General features: G+C 41.2%; 3 protein-coding genes across 7 annotated transcripts in view; 2 read left to right on the top strand and 1 right to left on the bottom strand.

The window, feature by feature from the left end:
* Positions 1–378: 378 nt before the first annotated feature.
* On the bottom strand, positions 379–2,766 carry rpz2 (rapunzel 2). 2 transcript variants are annotated; one of them, XM_061761210.1, is made up of 2 exons: positions 2,650–2,766; positions 379–1,300 (listed from the first exon to the last, which is right to left on the bottom strand). In XM_061761210.1, the coding sequence occupies exon 2, from the start codon at positions 1,291–1,293 to the stop codon at positions 574–576; it is 720 nt and encodes a 239-aa protein (XP_061617194.1). In that variant the 5' UTR covers positions 1,294–1,300; positions 2,650–2,766; the 3' UTR covers positions 379–573. The 2 variants fall into 2 exon arrangements, with proteins under 2 accessions (XP_061617194.1, XP_061617193.1); XM_061761209.1 differs by having other exon boundaries at positions 379–1,335; positions 2,650–2,740.
* Positions 2,689–9,956, top strand: si:dkey-266f7.9 (uncharacterized protein LOC100006223 homolog). 2 transcript variants are annotated; one of them, XM_061761208.1, is made up of 4 exons: positions 2,689–2,811; positions 7,088–7,167; positions 8,517–9,087; positions 9,437–9,956. In XM_061761208.1, the coding sequence occupies exons 2-4, from the start codon at positions 7,130–7,132 to the stop codon at positions 9,779–9,781; spliced, it is 954 nt and encodes a 317-aa protein (XP_061617192.1). In that variant the 5' UTR covers positions 2,689–2,811; positions 7,088–7,129; the 3' UTR covers positions 9,782–9,956. The 2 variants fall into 2 exon arrangements, with proteins under 2 accessions (XP_061617192.1, XP_061617191.1); XM_061761207.1 differs by lacking the exon at positions 2,689–2,811 and adding an exon at positions 5,687–6,145.
* Positions 9,957–11,674: 1,718 nt separating this feature from the next.
* The window catches only part of ptk2aa (protein tyrosine kinase 2aa), a 48,349-nt gene continuing 33,844 nt past the window's right edge, over positions 11,675–26,179 (top strand). For 2 of the 3 annotated variants that reach the window (XM_061761190.1, XM_061761191.1), the window contains exon 1: positions 11,675–11,834. Coding sequence is in view for 1 of the 3 variants with exons in the window: in XM_061761189.1 (XP_061617173.1) it covers positions 22,339–22,357 (19 nt within the window). In the remaining 2 variants the exon portion in view is untranslated. Of the gene's footprint in view, positions 11,835–22,175; positions 22,358–26,179 lie in introns of those variants that run through there. The other variant, XM_061761189.1, reaches the window with a different exon arrangement.

Here is a 26,179-nt window from a genome sequence, read left to right as displayed (position 1 = left end):
TTACACATTTGGAGATGTACCCAATATAGTGTAACTGTATATAACAAATCATCCATCCATTATCTTTACCGCTTATCCTCACTAGGGTCACGGGCTGCTGGAGCCTATCCCAGTTATCTTCGGGTGGGTGGCGGGATAAATAGAAACAAACAACCATTCACACTCACATTCACACCTATGGGAAATTTAGAGTCTTCAATCAACCTATCACGCATGTTTTTAGAATGTGGGCGGAAACCGGAGTGCCCGGAGAAAACCCACCCAGGCACGGGGAGAACATGCAAACTCCAAAGAGACGGGGCCGGGATTTGTACCCCGGTCCCCAGAAAGTTAAGGCATATGCGCTAACCAGTCGACCACCGTGCCAGCTACAACAAATCAATTCATCAATATTTTTATTTGAAGTGATTATAGCAAACATGTTGAAAACCAAAAACATGCCATGTTTAATACAGTAACATCAAAGATAAACAAAGCTGAGGTTACATGTGTTCTTTTGGTATAATAAGATGATTGGTCTGCGTTTATATTGGTCCACAGCTGTGTGGTGGGTCAAGACTCCTCGGTCCCGATTCAGGAAGCAAGATTGTTGTCATCGGATGCCGGATCAGGATCCATGTCTTTGCACAGACTGAGCACCTCTTGCATCTTTGCCTGAATGTCGTGCACCCTGGCAGCCCACTTTTCGCGCACCTCCTCCTCGTCATCCTCGGTGACCGCGGTGTAAGCCATTAGGGCGATGAGGCCCATGTGGAAGAGGTGGGCCACATGCGAGCAATGGCGCTCCATGATCTCCGGGTCTCCGTCGCAGTTCTCCAGGTACACTCTCAACAGGGGCCTGCTGAAGAGCGAGCCGGTGCCCATCACGCCGCGGTAGTACACGTCCAGGCCGGTGTCCATTTTGTCCCGCTCGTAGATCCGCTCAAAGTTCTCCATGTAATGCGGCGTGTTATCCGGGTCCTTCTTCATCTGGGCCACCATGGCGTTAAAGGCGGCGTACTGGTGCTTGATGTACTCTTCGTACTTGCCAAAGGTCTCATTCACCTCGTCAATCCGGATCTGCGTCAGGCACTGCCGGTTCTTCTCTGAGATGCTCTCCAGCTTGGTGTGGATGGCCTGGAAGTCCTTGTCCAGCTCGTGGCCCTCCTCGTCCATGAGGCCCTTGCGAGCCACTCCCACCAGGGAGGAGACGATGCCAAAGATGGGGTCGATGGACGAGGCGAAGGAGGATACCTTCTCCACGTAGGTCAGCACCGTGACAGCTGCTTTCTTCACCTGGGCGGCGTCCGCCATCTTGTTCCTCTCAGAAAAATGGCCACACCAAGAGATTGAAGACTCAAAGGATAAAGGAAAAGCAACATTAAAAAAAACAAAAAAACATCAAAAACAGTTTTTTGTTTTTTTAAAGAAGTCACCTTTATGACTGTTAGCTTACTACCCACCCATGTCCCCTACAGCACATGACTGTAATATAATTCATCAATCACTTCATTGTAGATAATTTATTAACATAAAATCCTATAAAACAAGTAAAGGAGTATAATACCATTTCAAGGAATAAATTCATGAACGGAAAACGGTAAGCACACAAATGTAAACATCTGCAAACTACTGTGATGTTTGTTTTAGGAAACATTCTCACACATCGAACACGTTTCTCAGTGCATGTGACACAGCTAATCAAATTCAGATTTTTCTCATTTAAAAAATTAACTAATCTGTTTATCATATTAATTTAAGGAATAAAATAACAAAATGAGCTCTAAAAATCACTATACATTCCTACCGTTGTTTCATTTTTTAAAAGTCACAATACATTCGTACGATTGTTTTATTTAATAAAAAAGACTAGATGTATAGATTTTTTCTTTTTCAAAATATGCTTTTTTTTTTAAACGATGACTTCAAATTATAATTGTACTTAGTATATTTTCCGGCTTAGTTTTCTTTTTTTTTTTTGGTTAAATTTTAATCTTAATTTTGTAGAGTATAATAGGATAAAATAGTAACACATATGTTACTACAATAACAAAGCATAATAAAAATTACTAAAATTACATTTACTTATACATGTAAAACAAAAATACATAAAAGTATAATATAATACATTTTGCATTAACATATCACATTTTTATTTTGCATTAAAATATTTTATTTTATTACTCACATTTCCTGATTTCTATTGTGTGTATCCCTGCCGACGAAGTCATACACCTCAGGAGTTAATCATTATATGTATATCGCTATAAAATAAATAAAGAAATCGAAAATTGAATGTTTACTTCAACAGCATTTATTTTACATACTAATACTGAATAGGTATAGCACATAATTTTGTGATTTGAGAAACATTGACAAAACTAAAAAAAAACGCAGCCTTTTGTGTAAACTCTGCCTGTCTCAGCCCTGTCAATTAAATATAACACCATGATTTAATATGGGAGTGTGTGTTACCATGGTAACGTCATTTAGCTCATCCTATAGCGAATTTCACTTGAGTCGAACACATGATGTTGATGTAGCTTAGAAGCCCCCTTCCCTCCCATTTCCTGATTATCCTAACAAGCATTCTCAGCTATATTCCCTGCCTGTCAATCAAAACACATCAACCGTAATAACACAAATCTTGGGCTGCGCATGTTTACTCACCAGAGATAAAGCGTTTTCTATCTTTCTGTCTACAGAAGCCTCCTGTCTACCATGGCCACCATTTTCTTTTTCCGGCCTACGGAAAAGACTTCCCCCTTCCTGCCAAATAAGGCAAGCGGCACCAGGAAGTGACTCACACCTGCCTTTTGCTGATTGGCTGACGTGAGTGCGGCACACCCCAGCCGGTGACGGCTCTCTTCACACGCACACACTCGGTTAACAGACCTTTGACACCTAGCAAACCAGAGTAGGTGGCCACACAGGTTTTTATTATTATTCATAACCAACGAACATCCTCACACAGACAATGTCAAGGCCATAACATGAGCAAGGACAAGTTAACATTTTAGCAATTATCATTCCAAAAAAAAGTAGCTGACTACAGGCCACAATTTAAAAACCTTCACAATCTACCTTACAGTTTTTCGGACTGAGGTTGCTACCATGCTATATGTTAGCATACTAATTGTTGGCATCTTAGCATTGCAACAATTCTTGTTTGTAATTGCACCTAAATCAAGGACAAGAGTTAGTCAATATCAAGCTGCCTTAATTTTTTTTCTTTTTGCACTCAGGTTGCTATCCTGCTGTATGTTAGCGTACTATTTGCATGTTAGCATTTTATTCTCATTTCTCATTCTCATATCATCCAAATTATTAGCATGTTAGCATTTAGAGGCATTTTCTTTTGAAAATAGTACGTGAAGTCCTTATTACTTGGCTTGCTGCTTTTTGTACTTAGGTTGCTATCCTATTATATGTTAGCATACTTACTTTACCATGTAAGCATTTTACCACTTCTCATTTATAATAGTGGGTATGATGTAAAATCCTTATCAACCATTGCAAGTGATGTATTCAAGCTGCTTTCTGAATGTTTTTATGATGTATGTAGTCCTTAGGGTCTTGCTGTATGTTAGCGTTTTGTCAATTTTCATTGCGGTCAGGGTAGGCAAGTGAGGCAGAGACCTGGTGGTCTTTCCTTTCCACCGCATGTGAATAGTAAAACAAAAATTATGATTACATTAAATTGTTCCGTTTTAGTTCTATGGTCCGTGCTTTACATTGATTTTATTTTTCAATCCAATAATTTCAATGACAGGAAGCCCTTTAGCCTACATACACACCCGCCTGTCACCTGTGGATTTAAAAAAGCAAAAGCCGCTCATTTTACATGTTGCCGCTGACGACAGGTCACAATAACAAGTGTTATTGATTCGTCTTGCAACATCTTAACTCACAATAAAACAATTCAAATTCTGAGTTTGAAGTACAGTGGCTGAAACAGTTGTAAACATTTACAACTTCCTTCTTCTCTACCATATAATCTATGCATTTGATATCTAATATCTGAAACGGCCAGTCTTTGGTAACCTGATTTCACTTTGCAGTTTTTATTTGAAAGGAATGTCTTATTTTATGGGCATACCGTGAGTACGCAGTCGGCTCCAACAGCTAAACAAATAGTATTGGACAAGGACAAGGCAGTTATGCAATGTTTGAATTCCTTTTTAAGTGATAAAACAATAATCACACATCTGAACATGTTTCCAAGGAGAACATACACATGCACACTGACCACACACTTCCTAGGAATTCTCATTGAAAATCTCTCTTATAAAATTAGAAAGATACATATTACATCAATAAGTGATGAAGTAAAATTTGAAGAAAAACATGAAATAAGATCATCGCCTGCCACCGTGGGGGACCTAGGTTCAAGACCCCAACTGGACCATCCGCCAACATCCCCCGGACTCACGGTTGTGGTGTCCTTGAGCAAGACACTGATACCTCGAAATGCTCCCCGGGCGCTTCAGCTGCCACCTGCTCCAGTGTGCTCCACTAACATGTGTATGTGTTCACTGTGATGGGTTAAATGCAGAGAACAAATTTCGTGTGCATGCTTGCATGTTCATGACAATAAAAAGTGATTCTTCTTCTTCTTAAATGGTATTTTGGCCAATTCTTCCATGCAGATCTCCTCTAGAGCAGTGACGTTTTGGGGCTGTCGCTGGGCAACACAGACTTTCAACTCCCACCAAAGATTTTCTATGGGTTTGAGATCTGGAGACTGGCTAGGCCACTCCAGCACCTTGAAATGCTTCTTACGAAGCCACTCCTTCGTTGCCCGGGCGGTGTGTTTGGAATCATTGTCATGCTGAAAGACCCAACCACGTTTCATCTTCAATGCTCTTGCTGATGGAAGGAGGTTTTCACTCAGAATCTCATGATACATGGCCCCATTCATTATTTCCTTTACACGGATCAGTCGTCCTGGTCCCTTTGGAGAAAAACAGCCCCAAAGCATGATGTTTCCACCCCCATGCTTCACAGTAGGTATAGTGTTCTTTGGATGCAACTCGGCATTCTTTATCTTCCAAACTCGACAAGTTGAGTTTTTACCAAAAAGTTCTATATTGGTTTCATCTGACAATCTCCCAATCCTCTTCTGGATCATCCAAATGCTCTCTAGCAAACTTCAGACGGGCCTGGACATGTACTGGCAGAGGGACACGTCTGGCACCGCAGGATTTGAGTCGCTGGTGGTGTGTTGTGTTACTGATGGCCTTTTTTACTTTGGTCCCAGCTCTCTGCAGGTCATTCACTAGGTCCCCCCGTGTGGTTCTGGGATTTTTGCTCACCGTTCTTGTGATCATTTTGACTCCGCGGGGTGAGATCGAAGGAGATTATCAGTGGTTTTGTATGTCTTCCATTTTCTAATAATTGCTCCCACAGTTGATTTCTTCACACCAAGCTGCTTAACTATTGCAGATTCAGTCTTCCCAGCCCGGTGCAGGTATACAATTTTGTTTCTGGTGTCCTTTGACAGCTCTTTGGTCTTGGCCATAGTGGAGTTTGGAGTGTGACTGTTTGAGGTTGTGGAGAGTCTTTTATACTGATAAAGAGTTCAAACATGTGCCATTAATACTGGTAATGAGTGGAGGACAGAGGAGCCTCTTAAAAGTTATAGGACTGGGAGAGCCAGAAATCTTGTTTGTTTGTAGGTGACCGAATACTTATTTCCCACCATAATTTTCTAATAAATTCTTTAAAAATCAGACAATGTGATTTTCTGGATTTTTTTTTCCTCATAGGTGAGGTATACCTATGATGAAAATTACAGCCCTCTCTCATCTTTTTAAGTGAGAGAACTTGCACAATTGGTGGCTGACTAAATACTTTTTTGCCCCACTGTAGTTGGTGTTCTGATGGGACAAGCTGAATGTCGCAACAAACACAAACTGTGACGCTGAAGAAACCTATCAAATGAGAACAAACATCGACTGAATACCCAAACCCAGCGCGTGATGATTAGGACACGTGCGCGCGCACCCACGCACGCACGCACAAACACACACACACACACACAGACCCCTCGCCTCACTATAGAGCTCAGCTGCTCAGCTATGCTATTTCCCACAATAACATCTTGTGGCTGTGTCCACTTGGTCGGCCGGGCTGAAGCGAGGTTGAGCACCTCTCCTGCTTTTAGGTAAGAGCCCCATCACATCATTGTCATCATCACCATCAACAGGTCTGACACAGCAACTCTGTTTATAGAAAGCTTAAGCCCGCTTTTGAAAGGGCCTCCCATAGGCAGCCTGGTTTCGCCACCTGTTTTGTTTCGTTGTAACATAAATTCATTTTGAAAATGATGCACGTCTCATCTGGAAGGAAGGCACAAAGGTGTAAATGTGCTGAATATGGGTTTGTCGGCAAGTAAGATCTTTTAAGTAAGATGAAGAAATAACTAATGTCCAATCGGTCAATAATGCTCCAAACTCACTCTTTTGTTATTTGTTGCACGGCTGCCAGCGTAATCATTCTGTTTATTTGATTAGCACTGAAATGTCTACTGACTTATGGAGGATTGTTTTGTCCGAAAATTATGTTTTTCATATTTTATTTCTTATGTACAGAGGTTCCTTGACTTACAAGTTTAATTCGTTCCACACACATAACCACACTCATAACTCAAAACACTCATATCTCAAATCATCTTTCCCCATCGAAATGAAGGGAAACGCCTATAATCCGTTCCAGCCCCACATTGTTCTCCTTATGGTGTGCACGCCCCTACCGCCAGGGGGCAGTATATGCATATGCACACAAAGACGCTCTGACTGCTTAGTAACCTGCAGTAATATTAGTCCTTTTCCCCAAAGATAAAGATTATATGACTGTGAGTATTGTCTGTCTACATGTGTTGCTGGACTGTTTGTATTCAAATAGCCATTGCTTAATGGTTATAACACTGCAACATTGATGCAATTTGTTAGCCCGTCTATGGCGTTTTTGTGTATTAACATAAAGCATTACACAGATTTCTATATTTCATGACGTTTAACTTTTTTTTAATCAATGTATCAATAAAAAATGTATCATTTTGATTATTTATTTCGTGTTGTATTTCATGTTTATGTTTTTTATTCAGTTCGTCAACTGTAGGATAAGCTTGTCATCAGCACTTGGAACCATGTGGTGCAAATTCATCAAGCTCCTACTCCTTCTGGGGTGAGTGTTTTAAAATTTATTAATTTAACAGCTTTTGTCTTTTTGACCCTTAAGGGATACTGTAAGTTACATGCACCTTTCCTCGTCATTATTTTTTACTTTGGCCATTTGCCGTTTTTAGGACTTTCCCATAGTCATACTGTTTATCGTGGGGGAAAAGTCCGTGGTCGGGTTCACTGGTGTCAGGCTCAAGAAATGACTCGGTAGCTCCCCCTGCCTGTAATTCTTTGAAAATTCAGCACCTGAAGCCAGTTGATTTGAGAAGACACACACACACACACACACGCACACAAAGCCTCAAGAAGCCATGCCCATGAAGAAACAAGTAGTCAGACATTTTGGAGAGGTTTTTTTTTCGGATCGCTATCAAATTTGAACTGCATATTCTACACAAATGGACAACTCTAAATTGGGAAACATTTGACATCATTGCATATGAATGCAACATGTTTGTGAAGTTTGCAAATTGTTCATAAAACTAGATAATTTCTTGAAATATTCTTCCCCTGGAGACTGTTTCACTTAGTAACATGGAAATTGGTAGCAATGTTTATCTTGAGTAGATCCACAAAATGTGTCAAAAATCGAACATACATAGGAAGTCTACCATTTTGTTTTAAATGTCCATTTTAGTGTTATTTTGGTCATTTCTATATGTCCTTCAGAGACAAATTCTCTTGAGAGATTTTGTCTGATTGGACCAAATTTTAAAGGCGTATACCAGACAGATGGGTGACACAAAATGAAGTTTTCATCATTGCGTGCAGGTGTGACGTGGTGTTGAAAAATATTAACTTGCCATATAATAACTAGGCTCCACAAACAAGGTCAGAGCTTGACCAAATGGACAAACTTTATACATTCTACTCCAGTCAACCTATTCACGGTTGGCTGTCCACAAATCCACGTATGTGTTTTTTTTCTGTGGAACCTATTCTCAGGCATTTGTTGAAAAAAATTTGCACGCTTTCTGTAAGGCGCTAAGATTCAACAAGACGGTGCCAAAGGTTTGGCTAATAGGAAAGTAGTCATTGCGACAAGAAAGTAAATGAATGTTGAGATCTATGTCAAAGTCGTTAGTGAAAGTTACAAAGAGTCTACGTAGAGTGCATGTGTACTTTCAAAGCAGTTTTTGGAAATCAAATAATCTGTAAGACATTTATTTTTAAAGGCAGTGGGGTAAAGTGAGATTGAAATGATGCTCAAGTGTTTTGGGATCATAGTTTGTGGTATATGTACTGTTTAAACTATTAATTGAGGCAATTATAAACAATAACGACTTAGTTTTTGGCTATTCATGTGGGTTACAGTATAACTGAGAATAAAATGTGGCCTCTCTCGTTTGGTAGCATCTGCGATTTGGGCTGGGGTGCCATCCAGAGACCAGACTACGACGACACGGCCACGCCGGTGTTCCTCAACCCGTCCTGGATGGCGAACATCCCTGACGAGCGGCCCCTGTCCGAGATCACCATGCCGGGGACCCATAACACCATGGCGCTGCACGGCGGGGTCTACGCCGAGTGCCAGACGTGGAGCCTGGCGTCACAGCTGCGTGCCGGCGTCCGCTTCCTGGATGTGCGCGTGCGCCACGTGGAGGGCAACCTCACCATCCACCACGGGCTGGTCTACCAGCACGCCCACTTCGGCCACGTGCTGGAGGGTGTGCAAGACTTCTTGGCAAGTTACCCGAGCGAGACGGTGCTGATGCGCATCAAGGAGGAGCTGAGCGAGACCGACAATATTTACGGGGCAGTGGTGGAGCACGTATGGCGCTACGCCCGCTGGGAGATGTTGTGGCACAGCCGCCTGGTGCCCACCATGGGCCAGGCGCGAGGTAAGCTCGTCATCCTGCAGGACTTTCTCGGGCCGGACTTAGGGATGCGCTATGCCTCCATGGACATCGCTGACGACTGGAAGGTAAGACGCTTGCTGTGTGAAACTTTCATAGAGCAAACCATTTCGCCATTCAGCTCCTTGTAAGAGAATAGGAAGTTGTGAAAAAAAGAATCACTGCCTCAATTCTGTTGTATTTAACGTTCTACTACATATGCCATATGTGTGGAAAGAAACAGGAAGTCTGCTATTTTGGTTTGATGTGACCATTTTAGGATCTACAGTATTTCCAGGGGTCCTTCATAGACAAACTCGTCTTGGGAGATTTTGTCCGACTGCTATGATGCACATTGTATATCAAACAAATGGGTGACACAAAATTGCAAAGAATGTCCTCTGTATACAACGTAATGCAGGCATTGTCTTCCTGAAGGTTCCCACACTTCTGCACGTGGAGGAGAAGTGGCAGAGCGTCTACAAGCACCTGGAGGCGGCGCCCACGGGGAACAAGGACCAGATCTTCCTCACCTACAGCAGCGGGACCGGCGTCTTTGCCGTGCCGAGAGCTGTGGCACAACGTGTCAATCCTCAGCTGTACAACTACCTGAAGGCCAAGACCGACCTGAACCAGCGCTTTGGGATAATATGCATGGACTTCCCAGCTGCTCCCCTGATTCAAACCATCATTGATTTCCAGCTAAAGGCAGGAGTGGGCAAGCTACCTTCGATGCGGCTGGAATTATTTTTTCATTTAAAAAAGTCACCAAATGTCCCCTGATTGGAAAAAGGTTCCCCATCTTGTTTTAATCAACATTGACTTCAACAAGTCTCTTCTTGCTCCCTTAATCATTAATTCTACAGTGATCATCGTAGACTTTAATTCTCAAAACAAAAACCATTAACATTCGGAACTATATTTGTGTTTTGAGCCAATAAAGCCATACACAAATGCATTCTGTTTTTGTGGCTTTCATTTGTTATAGGTTGTAGGCTTTGGAAAGAAAAATAAAAGCTAAAGCTTTAGCTTTTTACGGTGAGTTGCCTAACTGTGCCACCATGCTCCATCCACAACCATTGATGAAAACTTAAAATAAATAAATAGCCTTGCCCCTCTCATTTCTAGAACGGGTTCATCTTTGTCCAAAATCTCCCTAAAATGGCCACTTTAAACCAAATGGCAAACTATCTTTATGGCTTCCAGGACTTTTCTGTGGGCCTTCTTATGGTTCCCGAGTTCCATTTTGCTGACAGTAACTGGCTTTTTGGGGCCAAATTTTCAGAGTTAAGAAAAACAGTGGGAAAAAATGCACTTTTCTGGGGGTCGGTATTTATTAGTTTGTTAAGATTTTGAAAGAAAATTAAAGAACTACATGCTTTCTAACCCGTGTACTAGATAGGTGTCCCAATATGACCGTACAGTATACATAACATTCAGTACTACACAACAGTACAAAAGCCCTCCTACAGCACGTTAACACTACAACACAGTCCTATAGTGGATAATGTTGGATCGGAAAAAAGAATAAATAAAATGAATCAAAAATATTGAATAACAAAAAATAAAATACAATGCAATTAAATGTAAACACAGTAGAAAATGAATTTTTTTTTAAAATAAAAACTACGTATTATCTTAATATACTGTAATAGAGTTTACATACAGGACAGTACACTTCGTACCAAGTGCAGTGACACGTTGTGATCACAAGGTGTCACCCTCAAACTTGCATTCAAGAAGGTTGTCAAAAATAGTGCTGCAATTTGAAGCCCATATCCAATATTATGCAAAATATCACAGGAAAAAATATAAAACAATGTTGTTCTGTTTTTGCAGTGGCAATCTAGAATTAGCCTAGTTGTTTTGTCTTTTATACCATTTACGACTCATTTACAACAACTCTGCACTGTGTGTGAGATAAGTACTTCCTGGACATTGTTCAATAATGTCATACATATATTACACGTGTGCAATCAATATTATGCATATTTACACTGTATTAACTGTACACTGTTTGTATTATCCATATTCTTACCACACAATTTGCACTCTGTTCAAATGTGATGGTAGAATATGTGACGATTATTAGCACATTATTCATAGGTTGTTCTTTGTTGGTTGTTCTATATAATTAATACGAGTATACAATGGTTATAACAAGTTTACATACCCCTGATCAATTGCCAGGTTTTTGTGATATAAAAAATGAGCAAAGATAAATAATTTCATCTATCTAAGTTGAAGACCATATCCACCCCCTTATATTTATTATTCACTGACAAGGCAACTTTTGGCCAGACCTGCTTGAAATTTTAATGGATTCTCTCTGTACCCAAGCCGCACCCCCCTCCCAAACATCATAGAAATATTTTCCATATATTTTTCCGTAACCCTGCTTATTAAAAAAACAAACAAACAAACAAACAAACAAACAAAGGGCTGTCAAAACACGGGGCGTGCTGGCTGATAAAATGCATCATAGTGACTATTTTCAAAAGAAATCCCCCGAGGTTAGCCATTCCATTCTCTTGATTCATTCATAAAGTGGGCGTGGCTTGGGTCGGCATGTGCACGCGCCTGTGTGTGCGCGCGCGTGCCTGCCTGGCTCCCAGCGGCGGCCATGTTGGAATGTTGGATGTGGACGGGGCGAGGAGAGGAAGCAGGAATAGCCGAGCGGGGAGCGAGCGAAAGGGGGGAGAGGGAGCCACACACAGGGGGCGAGACTGGAGCGAGAAACGCCGCCGACAGCTTGTAAGGGCTACCGCGGTTCACGTAGCGGATTTTCCAGCAACTTCTGGCTGCTTTTAAAGTAAACGGAAGCCCCCAAAAGAAGGTAAGTAAGCCGTTTGACTTTTTTTTTCATTTATATAGAATTGTTTTTTTTTTTTTTTTTTTTTTTTCGAGGAGGTGTTACTGTACTCTTGCTTTAGGAGCGAAAAGGAAATGATGGGGTGCGTCGGTTCACTGCTTCAACAAGTGTTTTCCCTCATAGTCTGTGCATTTAAATGTTAATTATGAATGGAATCTGCATCTAATAGAAACCGAGTTGTCAAAGAAAGTTGGGAGCAAGGACTGGTGGCCTCACAAAGTCACGTGGAGTAACGTTACCTTCACATTTATTACTGGATTAACCTACTTTTGTGCTCCTAAATCTCCCTCCCAGGTGCTTCCTTGGTCCATAAGTGAAGCCCTGTTAACATTGAAACTTTTAAAGGCCCTCTTATAACACCTTCAACAACTTTCAAATATTCCAAGCCAAGTTAGGCCACTTTAGACCACTTGACCCACTTTAGACCACCTTTGTTCCCACAAAACAAGTGGTCAACTTTCCATCTGACAGAAGAACTTGTCTATGATTTGGTCCTTTTAGATCAGCCAAGACAACCTTTGGCCAGCTACCATAGAACACCCTAGGCCACCTTGGATTACCTTAGAACACACTAGACCACTTCAGCCATCCACACACCACTTTAAACAATTTTAGACCAGTGTTGCTCACTATAAACAACTTCAGGCCACCTTCACCTTAGACCACCACAAATCACTATAGGCTAGCCACCTTAGAACACATTAGGCCACCACAAGCCACTTTACACCATCTTAATGCCACCTTATATCATCTTAAAAAACTTTCACCCACCTTAGACCACTTTTGTTTCCCCACACCAACTACATTATTTTTCATCTGACAGAAGGATTTTATTATCTCTAATTGGGCCCTCTCAGACCACCTTAAACAACTCTAGGAGGTCTTAAGCCACCTTAGAACGACACAAACCGCCTGAGGACAGCTACCATAGACCACCTTTGCCCATCTTAGGCCCGCGAAATGCAACAGAACTGTCACGCATGGTGCGGGGTTCTGCAACTAGTTATCACGTTTTGCTGCGATTTTAAATTTTATTCGGAGGTGAACGGCGCGCCATTTGCCTCTACTTCATATTCCAGATGCAAGCGAATGTTAATGAACTGCGAATGTTAATGAACTGCAACATCACTCGAGATACAGCCTCTGAGCTCTTTGTCCTGATGTGTGCATAATTTTTTACATGGGTTGTGAGCCACACTACTGAAGAAATGCTATGTTAACCCTCACATTATTGAATGTAAAGCTTTGGTGTTGGCTCAAGTCGAGCTTTGGAGTGGACCATCCAGGTGATGTGCATCATGATTTTTCGTATAAGCAAATTGGCAATGATCCTTGTTGTGTTAAATGAATGTGGAAGGTCGAAGGCAATTTGATTTGTTTAGATTTAAAACAAGGAAATCATGGAAATAGATCAGTTCCAGCCTCAAATTGTCACACTGGTAATGTTCATACACGTTTAGAAATATGTCAACAGTAAACCAAAAACAAAACACTGACTCGTAAGGCTGTGAAGTCGTTTCACAACTCACATACTTTTAAAAGTGTTAAAAAAAAAGTGAACCCTCAATCTGCCTTTACTTTGATATCAAGTGATGACATGCTGTATTCAGACACCTTTGTTGTGGATATTCCTTTTGGAATAAGTCGGTGAAAAAGCAAAACACACGCGGAGTTAAATCTTTTTGATTCTCATGTGACGTTACGCATGACAACTCTGGTTGTAACGGTTTGCCCAAAATAACATTTCGGTATTCACAGTGGTCACACTTCGGTTCTTATTTGGTACAGTAAGGGAACAAAATATAAACTGCATTTTTGTAAGCGAGAACATATTTGTTGACAACTCAAATGAAACAAAGTAAATTCGCCTGTAAAACATTCTCAAACAAAATAATATATACAATAAAATGTAAATAAATGTATAATACTCTAACTTAAATCTTTTCTTTTTAGGAAAGTGCAACATCGTTAGTTTGTCTTTTAGGAAAGGAACAGTGCGGAAAAGTACAGCAGTAAGAGTTTGATTAGTGTGAATTATGCTATAAAAACTCTTAAGGCCCGCCCGGGCACACCGAGCGATACGGCAGAACGCGACTTAACTGGACGATCGTGAAAAAAATACAGACTCGCACACCAGGCGATTGGCCCTAGCACATATACAAACTCGCTGCAATGGAAATACTAAGACCCATGGTGTTCTTATAGAAAATCAATGTTTTGAGGCGCCACATACTGTATAAAGCACTGTACTGTATTATTTTTCATTGAACCACAAACATGGTGCTGCTATTGTCAAGGAATAGCAGATTTCCCTGGCCATTGTAGCTATATCATATAATTATATAAAGTAAAGAGAGGAAATAGGCGAGAAATAAAAGGACAAACTGTGGCTATTTGAGAGGCTGTTATCTCATTTCATTGTCGGCACTCGTGCATTTCAATGCCAGAGACTCAGCACACTTTGCTTTTTCCTCCACAGGTAAACATGAAACTATAAATACAATATAATGTTACGTATTATTGTAAAACACAGTTATTTATACTTTGCGGCCGCCACCTGTATCGCTCTTCATACCCGGAAACGTTTGTTTTTGTTGTGAAAGCTCATGCCATACGACATGGCATTTTTTATTGGCCATTACATCTGCGACGTTACAACGTTGTTAAACCCTTGATTCAAATTTTGGATCAGAGCAAAACTAATGGCCGTCGGTTGGTTGCAGAACCCCACACACTGCTTGATGGTTCAGTGTCAGCTGCGTCGCTTTGTGTGTGGTGGACCTAAAAATAAATAAATACAAATTCCTGTTCCTGCACTGTTTACATTGTCAACTGTCAAAATGAGTTTGATGAACTACCAAAAGCATATTGCTAGTCGTCCACTTGCCAGAGGCCGAGCGACACTGTGTCCGTTTGTGGAGTAGGCGTGTGGCTAGAACCGCGACGCAGTTGCACTTCATGTTCTTTTCCTAAAATGTTCCATATGGGAACGCTGTACCTTACTGAAAAAAACCCCCAATAACCTTATTCTAAATAGGAATAGATGTACCCTTACACTCCTAATGACAGTCGCCCGAAGTGTTGTATGACTTTAGAGGGGTATTTTTCCACAAATGTTAGCTGAATTCTGAAACAACGTTGGGCGTTTGACTTCACAGGTTTAATTGTTACTTGTACCATTACATTTATGGTTACAAAAACAATGCAAAAAAAAAAAAGTTAAACTACTCACCCTTTAAAGACGCCTAACAGATAGATAAAGATAAGCAGGATCAGGAAATGGTTTGTTGACGAGCTTCTCTGGTCACTTTCATGTTATTCCCTTGATGTTTGTGTGACATGATGCGTTGCAAAATGTTGAGCAACTTTAAATACTTTTTTTTTTTTTTTTTCTTCCTCAAATTGTGGTTGACTTTCAAAATGTATGACCCCAGGGAGGTTGTACTTTAAAGGTACCCTCAATGCTTTATAATTTGAGGCCGATCCAAATTAGGATTGTTTGTAAAAGTTTTAGTCGTAAGCATCTGTGATATATTCTGCAACGACTAACTGATTTGACTCTTTTCATGTGGTTGGTTACAGCTAGCTAATACAGGCGCGCGCGCGTGTGTGTGTGTGTGTATAAATTGCAGAGCAGTGCTTGTATTTATAGAAACACTTGACTACTCTCAAAGATCCTAAAGTCAACCCCCGTAGAAAACTCTTAGTCCCAGTTGCCCTCTTCCTACCAACCATGTTGTCCACTGTTTCTTGCATTCTATTCCATTTTTTGCTAGGTTGACAAAGGCAGCTATTTAGTGCAGCGTGACTCTGACTGTGATCGCAATCACTAAGTGTGTGAGAGGAATGCTGACCTCCTGAATAAGGTTGTGTTGTGTCATTACTACATGGCCATGCCAGTTTTATAGGTTGAAATCAAGCCATTAATTTGCAGTTTTTTGTTGTTGTTGTCTTGGGGCTCGTAAAATGATTTCCCTTGGTTGTGATTGACTGTGAAGAGTCTATAACATCATTATGTTGGATGACCATTTCCGCTGATTCCCTTCTAACAGAGGCAATCCATTCCGTGACTCGAGTTGACTTCCAAGTTGTTCTACTTTCAACACAATTTCTACGCTTCCTCCCTTAATTGAAGCCTCTAAATTGTCCTCAGGTGTGATTGGTCTATTTGTGCCCTCTGTGATTAATCCATTCCAAAAAGTCTGAGTAAAACCCAGTCGTATGAAATCTGAAGCAATATTTCCCATAGGAAATAATGTAAATCCAATTAGTCCATTCCAGAAACCCAAAAATATTAACAGAAATACATTTTATAGAGAATAATTATAGTTTAAAATACAGAAAACAGTGAAGTAAATATAATTGCACATTAAACAAAACTTTCACTTTTATTGATGGTGAATTAAAGCTGACAGAAGGGAGTGTTGAGAGGTTATTGTTAGGAAGGGCAATTTTTGCACTTTGCAATGAGTTCTTTTTTTCTTTTTCTTTTTTAAATTCTGTGGCGTTTCTTACCTTTTTTCAAAGGGCCGACAACTGTAACTTTCTTTGGTCCCTTGGTGGGTTATTGAGCAGGCACACTCACTAAACAAGCCCAAAAAAGAAACTGGCTTTTAATGAATGCGCAGGGTCATTCTTACTCAACCGAGCGGATATATAAAAACTGGGACACAATTTTGGCAAAAATAATCATCCAAAACTAAATCGTATGAAAACTAGGACATACAAAACCGAGGTTCCTCTATAAATTGAATTAATCTGTTTCCAACATTGGAGGTTGCACTGGGTGTGTTGTGTTGTTGTGTAAAAAGATGCTGGGATGGTCTCGAGCTGTAAAAGTGGTTCATGATGTGTGTCGATGAACTAGTATGCAGGGTAGACTGCAATCTGCCACAATGGCAGGAAATGACATCATCGCTAATGACCTGTCCCTCCTTGGGGGCATGCACATACCCGGACGTGTGCACAAAAACACACACTCTGCAGGTCTTTGAATGTCTAAATCCCCTCAGTAGCTTCTTTTACACAAGACTACTACCTCAGGAGGTGGAAAATTGCCGGGTCAAAATCTACCCCCTATTCTGCAGAAAAACACCAGCTTTCCCGGGCAGCTAAACCCAACTTTAAACCAATTAATACAAACCTCCTTGATCCTCACTCAAGTCCCTTTACTGGTAATTTGAAGACAGGTATTGCAAGAACAGGGAGGCGCACATCTTGGAAAGTACTTGCCCTTCTTTTTGCGCGCGTGTGTGAGAGATGGCGAGAGCAGTTGGCGTAATTACACGTCAACGAAAGAAAGAAGTCATTGTCACAAGGGAAGAGTAGTGCGCCGGGGTGAAGACAAATGGTCGGAAAAAGAGAAATACAAGACATGGAGTGGAAAAGGATCCACACATGTAAAATCACTTGCAGCTTTGATTGATTAGGTTTTTTAAAATATGAATTGGAGGACCTACACCAGGGTGACTTCTTTTGGGATGTTTGACAGGATGTCTGTTTTCACTGCCTATTGTTCAGTAAAAAGCTTTTTTTTTTTTTAAGCATTCCTGCTGTTCATGGCCATTGTCTGGTGGCCTACAAAGCCTAAAGTCTCAGGATACGTCTCAGACATGCAGGGACGCATTATAGGTAAACTGATATTTCCTAACTTGAAGTAATATTTGCAACCCTGATGGAACGGTGAGATGATAACGCCCCCAAAGACTATCTTCCTTAGCCTCTCAGTTCCATCCATCCATCCTACCTTCCTTAATCTTCATTTTAGTTGTGGGTGAGCTTCAGCTTTTGGGAGAGAGGCAGGTTACCCTGCCTGAAGTGAGGTTAGGGTTAGCTGCTTTATCGCTATATGCTTGCAACCAGGCCAGCCAATTGCAGAGCACATTTACACAAACAACCATTCACACCTATGGACAGTTTAGTCTTCAATTAATCTAACATGCACATTTTGCAAACGTGGGAGGAAGCCAGAATACCTGGAGAAAACCCACGCAATGACATGGAGAGCATGCAAACTCCACAGAGAATGGATGGAGTCAAGATTCGAACCCTGAACCTCAGAATATTCCACCTTTGGAAGTAGTTTCAGAGCTGTAACAGATAGGACAGGACCTGTGTGTCAAGGAATGCTGGGGCAGGGAGGGTTGTGACTTTCCACACTTCTTCCACCCTGTTGTGTTGAAAGCAATTGTCACAATCCAGTCACTACAGACACTGGCACTGATTCGTTTATCTGATTGTGAGATGCTGTGTTGCCTCTTTCACACAGAGAACTCGCAAAAGAGACCTAACAGACCCTGCATTTATCCGCATTTCCCTTTATCAGTTTAACATCTAAAAACTGCTTTCAGCACAACAGGGCGGCAGAAGTGTGAAACTTAATCCCCCTCTCCAGGGTTTACGGGACTTCCGGGACTCCATTCTATGTCAGTCCCATTTAAACATGATGATGACTTACTGGCAGTGTGAAAAGTGCTTAAGAAAAGGGCAAATGTGGATCACTGATAAGCCGCTTTCACACTGGCTTTTCGATAATTTGGCACACCAGAGTCATAGCAGTAGATCTAGATTGGTAGATTTATTCGCCTGTGCCTTTAAGGCAGACCTTGCAGAAGAGGGACTTTGTGTGTGTGTGTGTACGTGTCTAGTGCCTACAGCAGTTGCGGTTTGCCTCATTAAGATAATTGGATGCGTGCGAACGTCAGCATGACGGTGACAATTGCTTTTAACACAAAGGGGAATGGACATTGAATCTCAGGTGTTAAACTTCATACTCTCTAAACACAGGCTGTGTTCCGCCTCTGTCATGACTGTGATAATACGTCGGAAGATGGTGGAAAAAAATCTGTCTTGAATGAGTGTGAAAGTAGGTCCAGATCTTTTTTTTTTTTTGTCTTTTTTTTTTGCAGGCTCTCTGCTTGAGATTAGCAATTTTGATTGTGATAATAGTTTTTATGAAGCATTACGTCTTTGTCATTGTCATCAATTTGCTGTTATTAAGGCATTCAAAACTCAGCTGCACAGATGGCGGGAGGCAAAGCCAAAGTTACACATCAGCGTCTGCTTGGTCAATCATATGACATCCTCTTTGCTCTTGAAGCTCACACCAACACATACGCACACACACCCTGTCATAATACAGAACATCTTCAGTGGAACACCTGGATGCAAGCCAGAGTTATGACATCACACTCACACGTTTTGAGACTGTGGAGACATAACTGGTGTTACCACTGCTGAGGTCAGGCATGGGTAAAATACCACTGTGTCTGTGTCTGTATGTGTGTGTCAGGGTTTGTGTGTGTCTGGCTGCGTGATGAGTCACCCGCATACTCCATCCTTTTACACAAAGGTTCATTGAGCAGTGGTCTTCAGGCTCCATTCTTCGAGCTGGTTCCAACCCTTTTTAATGCGATGGTTTTCAACTATACACAGGCAGGAAATGGGGTGAATATACACCATTTTGGATCCTTTGGGACCCTCATTCCTTTGCCACTAGAGGGCAATGTTACTACAGGGGCTCTTGGATAAAAGGGAACAGATTCAGCGTCATATAAAATGAATGTGAGTCTGTGACATCCTGGCCTACTAATCCAGTTGCCCATTAATCTGCTTTACTCTTGAGCAACTCCGGTCTTGCCTTCCGGCCAGCTTGCCAGGCGTCTGTATGTGTTCATGTTTAAGAGCAAGCAGGGATTGTCTCTGCTGTCTCATTTACTTAATATATATCGACAGACTGAACATCTACAGTAGTATATAGAGTTGTAAATCATTGTGGCATACACTGTATTCCCTCAAATAGTGGGTCTAATAGACATTGTTCCATACTTAGTCGCTGGGTGCATCATCTACGTAAACGCCTCCCTCAAGTGACTGAAAAAAAGAGAAAAAGACAACTGAAAATAACTTGTTCACATTAAATGGTTAACTGACAAGCTCATTTGTACTCTGTTGCTAACCAAAACCTCAGCACCGACAGAAGCCTGTCAAAAGTGTCTTTTGACAGGCTTCTGGAGTGTTAGGCATGTCTGAACGGGTTCGCTGCGATCTTGTTTATGTAAATGCCGTATTTAATGTGATTAGCTTTCCATGAGATGCTGACGTGGTCGTCCCACAATGTTGTTTGTTCGTCCATGTTTTTGTTCGTTTGACAAGAAGCAACACAACTTATTAGTTCCTTCCACTCTGTCTCGGTTCTTGACATTTCACATCTTCCCTTAGCTTAGTTTCAATTGACATGGAGTGTAATATAATCTTATACCAAAAAAGTGTTAAAAAAAAAGACCCCCCACCATCTGCTATTGAGTAAACAAGTGCCACTGGCCACTTTCTTTTTTGAAATCACAGTTTTACAGTACACGATGCAGTATATTTTTAGGACAATAGTCTTACTGACTTTACTCACTGTTATGTTCTCCAAATGGCACCACAGGAAACTTGGGTAGCACATATGCCTCACAGGTTCTGGGTTCAAAGCTCGGGTCGGTTTTTCCTGTGTGGAGTTTATATGTTCTCCCCGTGCTTGCGTAGGTTTTCTCCGGATACTCCGACTTCTTTCCACATTCCAAAATCATACGTTAGGCTCATTGAAGACACCCATTTGTCCATCAGTGTGAAAGTTGGTGTGAATAGTTGTCTATTTGTGCCCTGCAAATGGCTGGCGACCAATCCAGGGTGTAACCCGAAGTCGGCTGGAATAGGCTTCAGCTCACTAATCAGCGCAATAGTAAACGGATGGATTATCTTTAGCCTGACTGCTATTTACTCACTATATATTCTACAAATGCCAAGTAGGCTAATTTGAGGCAGACCACAAATAATTCAGTCATTTTTATTAGTCTACAAAGGAAACGTCAGATAATACACACTTTATTGCAATACTTTTGTCAAATTCTCAGTCTGCCATGGTAACCCACATTTACTTCATAAATAATCTGTTATCATGCATATCGATGTTGTGATTAAACTACTCTTTGGTGGAAAAATCGGACAGACAAGAATTCTAGCTATGCAGTCAAGTGAACAGCTGGAGCGTCACTCTATTCAGTCGGGGCAACCAAGAATGTCACATTATGACTAATAGAGTAGCCCCTCAGGCTGGTGTTTGTATCAGAGAGGCGGAAGGGCCAAAGGCAAACACACACATAAACACATGCACACACTCCTAGATTTTAGAAGGTTTTCCCGCAAATTGTAATGCATGGTGAATAGTACAAAAACAAATTTTTTGGCATGACGCGAGGAAATGAGTTTTGATTGAAATTTTTTCGGTTAGCTAATTAGCTGTATTATGTAGGATTACTGTACAGTTAAAACTTTACTTTTCACTGTTAAACCACTTCCATTGGGGCCAAGTTGGGCTGTGACCTTTTTTTTCTTTTTTAAATAAGGAAAAATAGCACTCTTATCGTTGTACTTTATAAAAACATTGTAATAACACAAAGTTTTGTGCATCATGATTTGCTAGTGCAGTCCCATTCAGTACAGTAAATAATTATATGAAAAAGACCTTCAAGAGCATGGCAATTCACTACCATCACCTGCAGGACTGGAACAGTATAGCAGCGGTATTCAGGACTGTGGTTTAGACTTCTTTGAAAAAATGTTTTTAAATTAAAAAAAAAATAATAATTATTTTTTTTACAAAGAGATCCTCGCCCTCATTAGGGTGAGCTGGAGCCTATCCCAGCTGACTTGGGCGAGAGGCTGGTTACACCTTGGACTGGTCGGCAGTCAATCGCAGTACGTATATAGACAGCCATTCACACTCACACTTATGGACAAACCGTGAGGCTGATGTGCTAACCACTTGGTCACCCTGCTGCCCTAACCCAAACTCCTTAACGGCTAATTTAATGATTTACTGGTCAGCAATGTTAGCAGTGCTTGAAAATGCTCTTGTATAAACCTGCTGAACGTTTTTGTGTGATTTATGACTAAATTCTAAGATTTTCAGCCATCTTTTCATTTTTCATCTTGTTCACGCTGCAGTTTGTCTCTCGCCTTCCCGCTACTGTCGACTCACTGGGACTAGTACATCTGGCTGCTTTTCTCTCTCTCTCTCTCTCTCTCTCTCTCTCTCTCTCTCTCTCACTATCTCTCTCTCTCTCTCTCTCTTCCCCTTCATCCCTCTCCTGCTGGACAAAGATTCCCCCTCCCCCTTCTTCCTCCTCCATCCACTCGCTCATCTCCCTCCCCCCCTATGTGCTCCCCTCTCTCCCTCTCTCTCCCTCTCTCCCTCTCCTTCCGTCCCACTCTCCTCCTCTTCCCCACTCGTGTGTGTCAGTGTCGCATTAGTTGCACTAGTAGTAGTAGCGAGGGATTAGGAAGGAAGGGGAAGGCCGGTTTGTGCACTGACGCAGTGACCACAGAAACCCGGCTGGGATTTGGGCTTTCCCAGTGTAGCCTCCTTTCATTTGGTTCGTAGGGGGGGATCTTGTTCTTCTTTTTCCTCTCTTCTGGACTTTAAATGGAGGGATTATACCATGGTAAGGTTTGACACAAGGCACATATTTTAATACATGGCTTGTATGCATGTGTCACGTTCTATTTGTCCATTGCGCCGTCAACTCACCAAGTTGTAAGAACTATTGTTGTGTCACTTTTTTGGGCACTTTTAATAATAAAAGCAGCACTCTTTTTAATTGGAGCATTCAAGCATGCATGCAGTCGAAACACAATTTAAAGAGGTGACTTAATCCTCTTTCCTCTTGATCAAGGGGTATGTGTTAAAGGTCAAGGAGGCTTCAAGTGTGTGCATGTGTGGGAAGTTGTGTGTGGGAGAGTGGCTATGGATGTTAAATTATAGGGTTGTGTTGTACATCCTTAGATAGACTATTCCTGCGTTTGTCCTGTATATGGGCAATATGTATTTCTGTCTTTCAATTCTGCACTGTTTTGTTTGTAGGCCTTATGACCCAAGCCTTTTTTACACAGAGAACCCAGTAAAAGTTATATTTATTCATAGTTTATTGTATAGATTGTAGTTATATCAATACTGTTGAACCACTGTGCGCTTTCACAGAGTTACACAGCATCCCGCAATTCGATAATGTATTAAATACATGGTGGGAGGGGGGGTTGTGCATTAAATTTCACATCCCTGTCCCGGAACCCTGAAGGCCGGCTCTGTTACTTACTACCTCCAAAAACGGAAAACTGCCGAATTGAATTTGTGGGAAAAAGGCTAATTTTACAAGCGGTGTGAAAAGGGCTTTCGTTTTGTTTTAGACATTTTACAGATTTCTTCGGCAGAGGGTGGGACTCTATGAAGGTGTCCAATTTACAGTATTGCAGACACAAAATGGGGGTTCTTGTGTCCAGGTCTTGTTTAACAACAATTGCTTTCATCACAACACCATTGGAGAAGTGAGGTTCAGGGTTTAAATTTCACACCCTGTCCCACTTTATCGCCATTCCCCACACACACTGTCCCGCTTGTGTTACAGCTCCGATACTACCTCCAAATATGGAAAAGTGTGGTCCCACCATTCTGCGTCAGTGCCGTTTATACAGAATGGCGCGGTAAAAAGGTGGGAAAATATAGGCTGTGTAAAAGCGGCGATAGACAAATACGCCTCCAGTAAAGTCATAATCTGTGATGTCACCAAATCTTGCGAAACTTCAGATTAATGGATCAACTCCAGACAAGTGACTTTTGGTTTGATCCATCCATTTTCTGAGCCGCTTCTCCTCACTAGGGTCGCAGGCGTGCTGGAGCGTATCCCAGCTATCATCAGGCAGGAGGCGGGGTACACCCTGAACTGGTTGCCAGCCAATCACAGGGCACATATAAACAAACAACCATTCACACTCACATTCACACCTACGGGCAATTTAGAGTTGTCAATTAACCTACCATGCATGTTTTTGGGATGTGGGAGGAAACCGCAGTGCCAGGAGAAAACCCACGCAGACACGGGGAGAACATGCAAACTCCACACAGGCGCGGCCGGGGATTGAACCCTGGTCTTCAGAACTGTGAGGCAGATGCTCTAACCAGTTGTCTACCATGCCGCCACTTTTGGTTTTACTTTGTCCTAATTTAATTACAATATGGAATACTTCTTCACCAATATAATAAATATTAATAATAATTTACCAATAAAAACGGCACCAGTTGACAGTATTAATCTGCAAACACATTCCTGTTACCTCCATTTCAAGTCTGTCAATAGTATTAATATGAGAGGATGACTAGTTACTTTATTTTAGCTTTACATTTCTCTTTGAATGTTGAAATCTTTTTTTTAAATCACCTGTACTGTTAATAAAAGTTTTATTGTGGTGACAGTTTGAGACTGGAGGGAAAAAAAAGATTCATTATTTCCTATGGGAAAATTTGTTTTGAAATGACAACAATTTGGAAGTCAACCAGCATCACTGGAACACCAGACACCTGGATCTGTTTGTTGACTGTATAAAAAGGTTAATATCATGGAAAAAAAAATAACCATCTCTCATCCTAGATCAATACTGAATAAAACATGGTTCATCAGCATTGCTCTAACCCCAGTTAACACGTTATCGCTGCACCTCAACACACACAAGTAAGCGAGTGTGCTTTTGCAGATAAACGCCGAAGAGCACTCATGCGTTTACATGACCTTATTATGTTTTATGCATGCAGGATTTATCTGTGTGGAAGCCATTTTATGTTTGGCAATTTGGAGATCCACTGATCTTTATCTTAACTTGATTGATCACACAAGAAATGACTTGTGCCATAGAAGGCATAAAAAAACTAAAGAAGTTGTGTGCCTGCTTGATGATCAATAAGATAGCCTTTAACATTTTACTTTACCCAGTAAAAATTGGCCAGCGACTCATTTTGGAACCATAGTTTGGCAAACCCTGCTCTAAATTAAGTGGTAAAAATATCAATTTATCTATGTCTTGTCAATAAGTCACAGCGCTGCTTTGCATACAAAAGGTTGATTTGCACGCATCCCCACTGTGTTTTTGACTGGCAGGTGTGCTCGTTGCCTCGGGCGAAATGCTGTTGAATGGTAGACTGCATGCTCCAGTAACATTTCTTTGTCCACAGGGTTGTAGACACAACCTGCACACCTCCTGCCGAGGTTGAACATGAGGCAGCAGGGCAGTGGGTTGGACTACTAGCATAACATACATACATTATATTTCTTTTAAAAATGTAAAGAATCAGAGTTTTAGCTGCGAAGAACATTTTGTTTGTTTGTTTGCAGCATCGAGTCAAAGGGACAGTTGGTGTCTTAAGATCAAGATGTCATTCTAGATACTTACAGTAAGACACATGATGCCATGCTCTCTTTCTGCCACTATATTGACATTATTCAATGTTTCCTCATTAAAGTTGTTACGACCGAACATGAGAATGCGCAGCAAGATTAGGGCCACGCTGATAAGGAAAAATGAATGAAAATGAAGTCGTAATAGGTGAAAAAAACTTGTAGAGTTATAATGTAAAATATTGTAAAAGTTCTGAGAATAAAGTCATAGTGTTAAATGTTGTAATTTTACAACAATATAGTTATGTTATGAGAGTGACATCTGAATCTTACACGAAAAAAGCAGTAATTACGAGATAAAGTTGTAATGTCTAATAAAGTTGTAATGTTACAAGAATAAAGTCACCAACAGACTCATAAAATTACAACGTATTTTCAGCTTTATTCTTGCTTTATTTTGACTTGATTCTGGCAATGTTTTGTCTTTTTCTCATTGTTTTGCCCTTTTGTGGTGGTCCTTCATACAAGAGCAAAAAAGGAATTGACTTGACTTGAAGTGTTGTGTAATGTGCATTAGGGGGAACATTCGCAAATCATAAAAGTCATAAAGTAGGCGATATCGGTGATCGAAGGCTCCTGCCTTCCCACACGTGCGCGCGCGCACACACACACGCACGCACACGTGCGCACACACACACACGCACACATGGTTTCATATTTCAGAGTGTAGATCGATAAACTATATGACCTAGGTTGGCACTTCCTCTTTGTGGCCTTTCTTTGCATTACGTCATCTTTGTTGATGGCCCTCTTCTGTCATTAAACTCCGAGTTTGTGTATGTGCAAGTGTGTTTTTGTGTGTGTATATGCCTGGGTAGTAGTATTGTGTGGACCTGGTTGTCTAAAGCACTTATCCTCTTGACCTGACTCCGTATCAGTGATGCTCTTACTGGGTGTCAAGTACCGAAAAGGCTACTCCTGGGCTTCCTGTGGGAGTTTGAGAGCCTGTGTTAGCCATTTATTATTATGTACTGTACCTTAGTATTGAAAGAGACCATCTGATGCTTCCTTTGTCTATATAGTTCCATGACCTGCCATTTT

The sequence above is a fragment of the Phyllopteryx taeniolatus genome, chromosome 21 (assembly GCF_024500385.1).
Source record: "Phyllopteryx taeniolatus isolate TA_2022b chromosome 21, UOR_Ptae_1.2, whole genome shotgun sequence".
NCBI classification, from domain to species: domain Eukaryota; kingdom Metazoa; phylum Chordata; class Actinopteri; order Syngnathiformes; family Syngnathidae; genus Phyllopteryx; species Phyllopteryx taeniolatus.
Note: the sequence above shows the minus strand (reverse complement) of the source record. Positions and strands in the feature narration are given on the sequence as shown.

Coding starts and splice junctions, on each gene's coding strand:
- rpz2 (XM_061761210.1), bottom strand. CDS start 1,293: ATGGCGGACGCCGCCCAGGTGAAGAAAGCAGCTGTCACGGTGCTGACC.
- si:dkey-266f7.9 (XM_061761208.1), top strand. CDS start 7,130: ATGTGGTGCAAATTCATCAAGCTCCTACTCCTTCTGGG. Junction 7,168..8,516: donor AAGCTCCTACTCCTTCTGGG/GTGAGTGTTTTA, acceptor CTCGTTTGGTAG/CATCTGCGATTTGGGCTGGG. Junction 9,088..9,436: donor ACATCGCTGACGACTGGAAG/GTAAGACGCTTG, acceptor GTCTTCCTGAAG/GTTCCCACACTTCTGCACGT.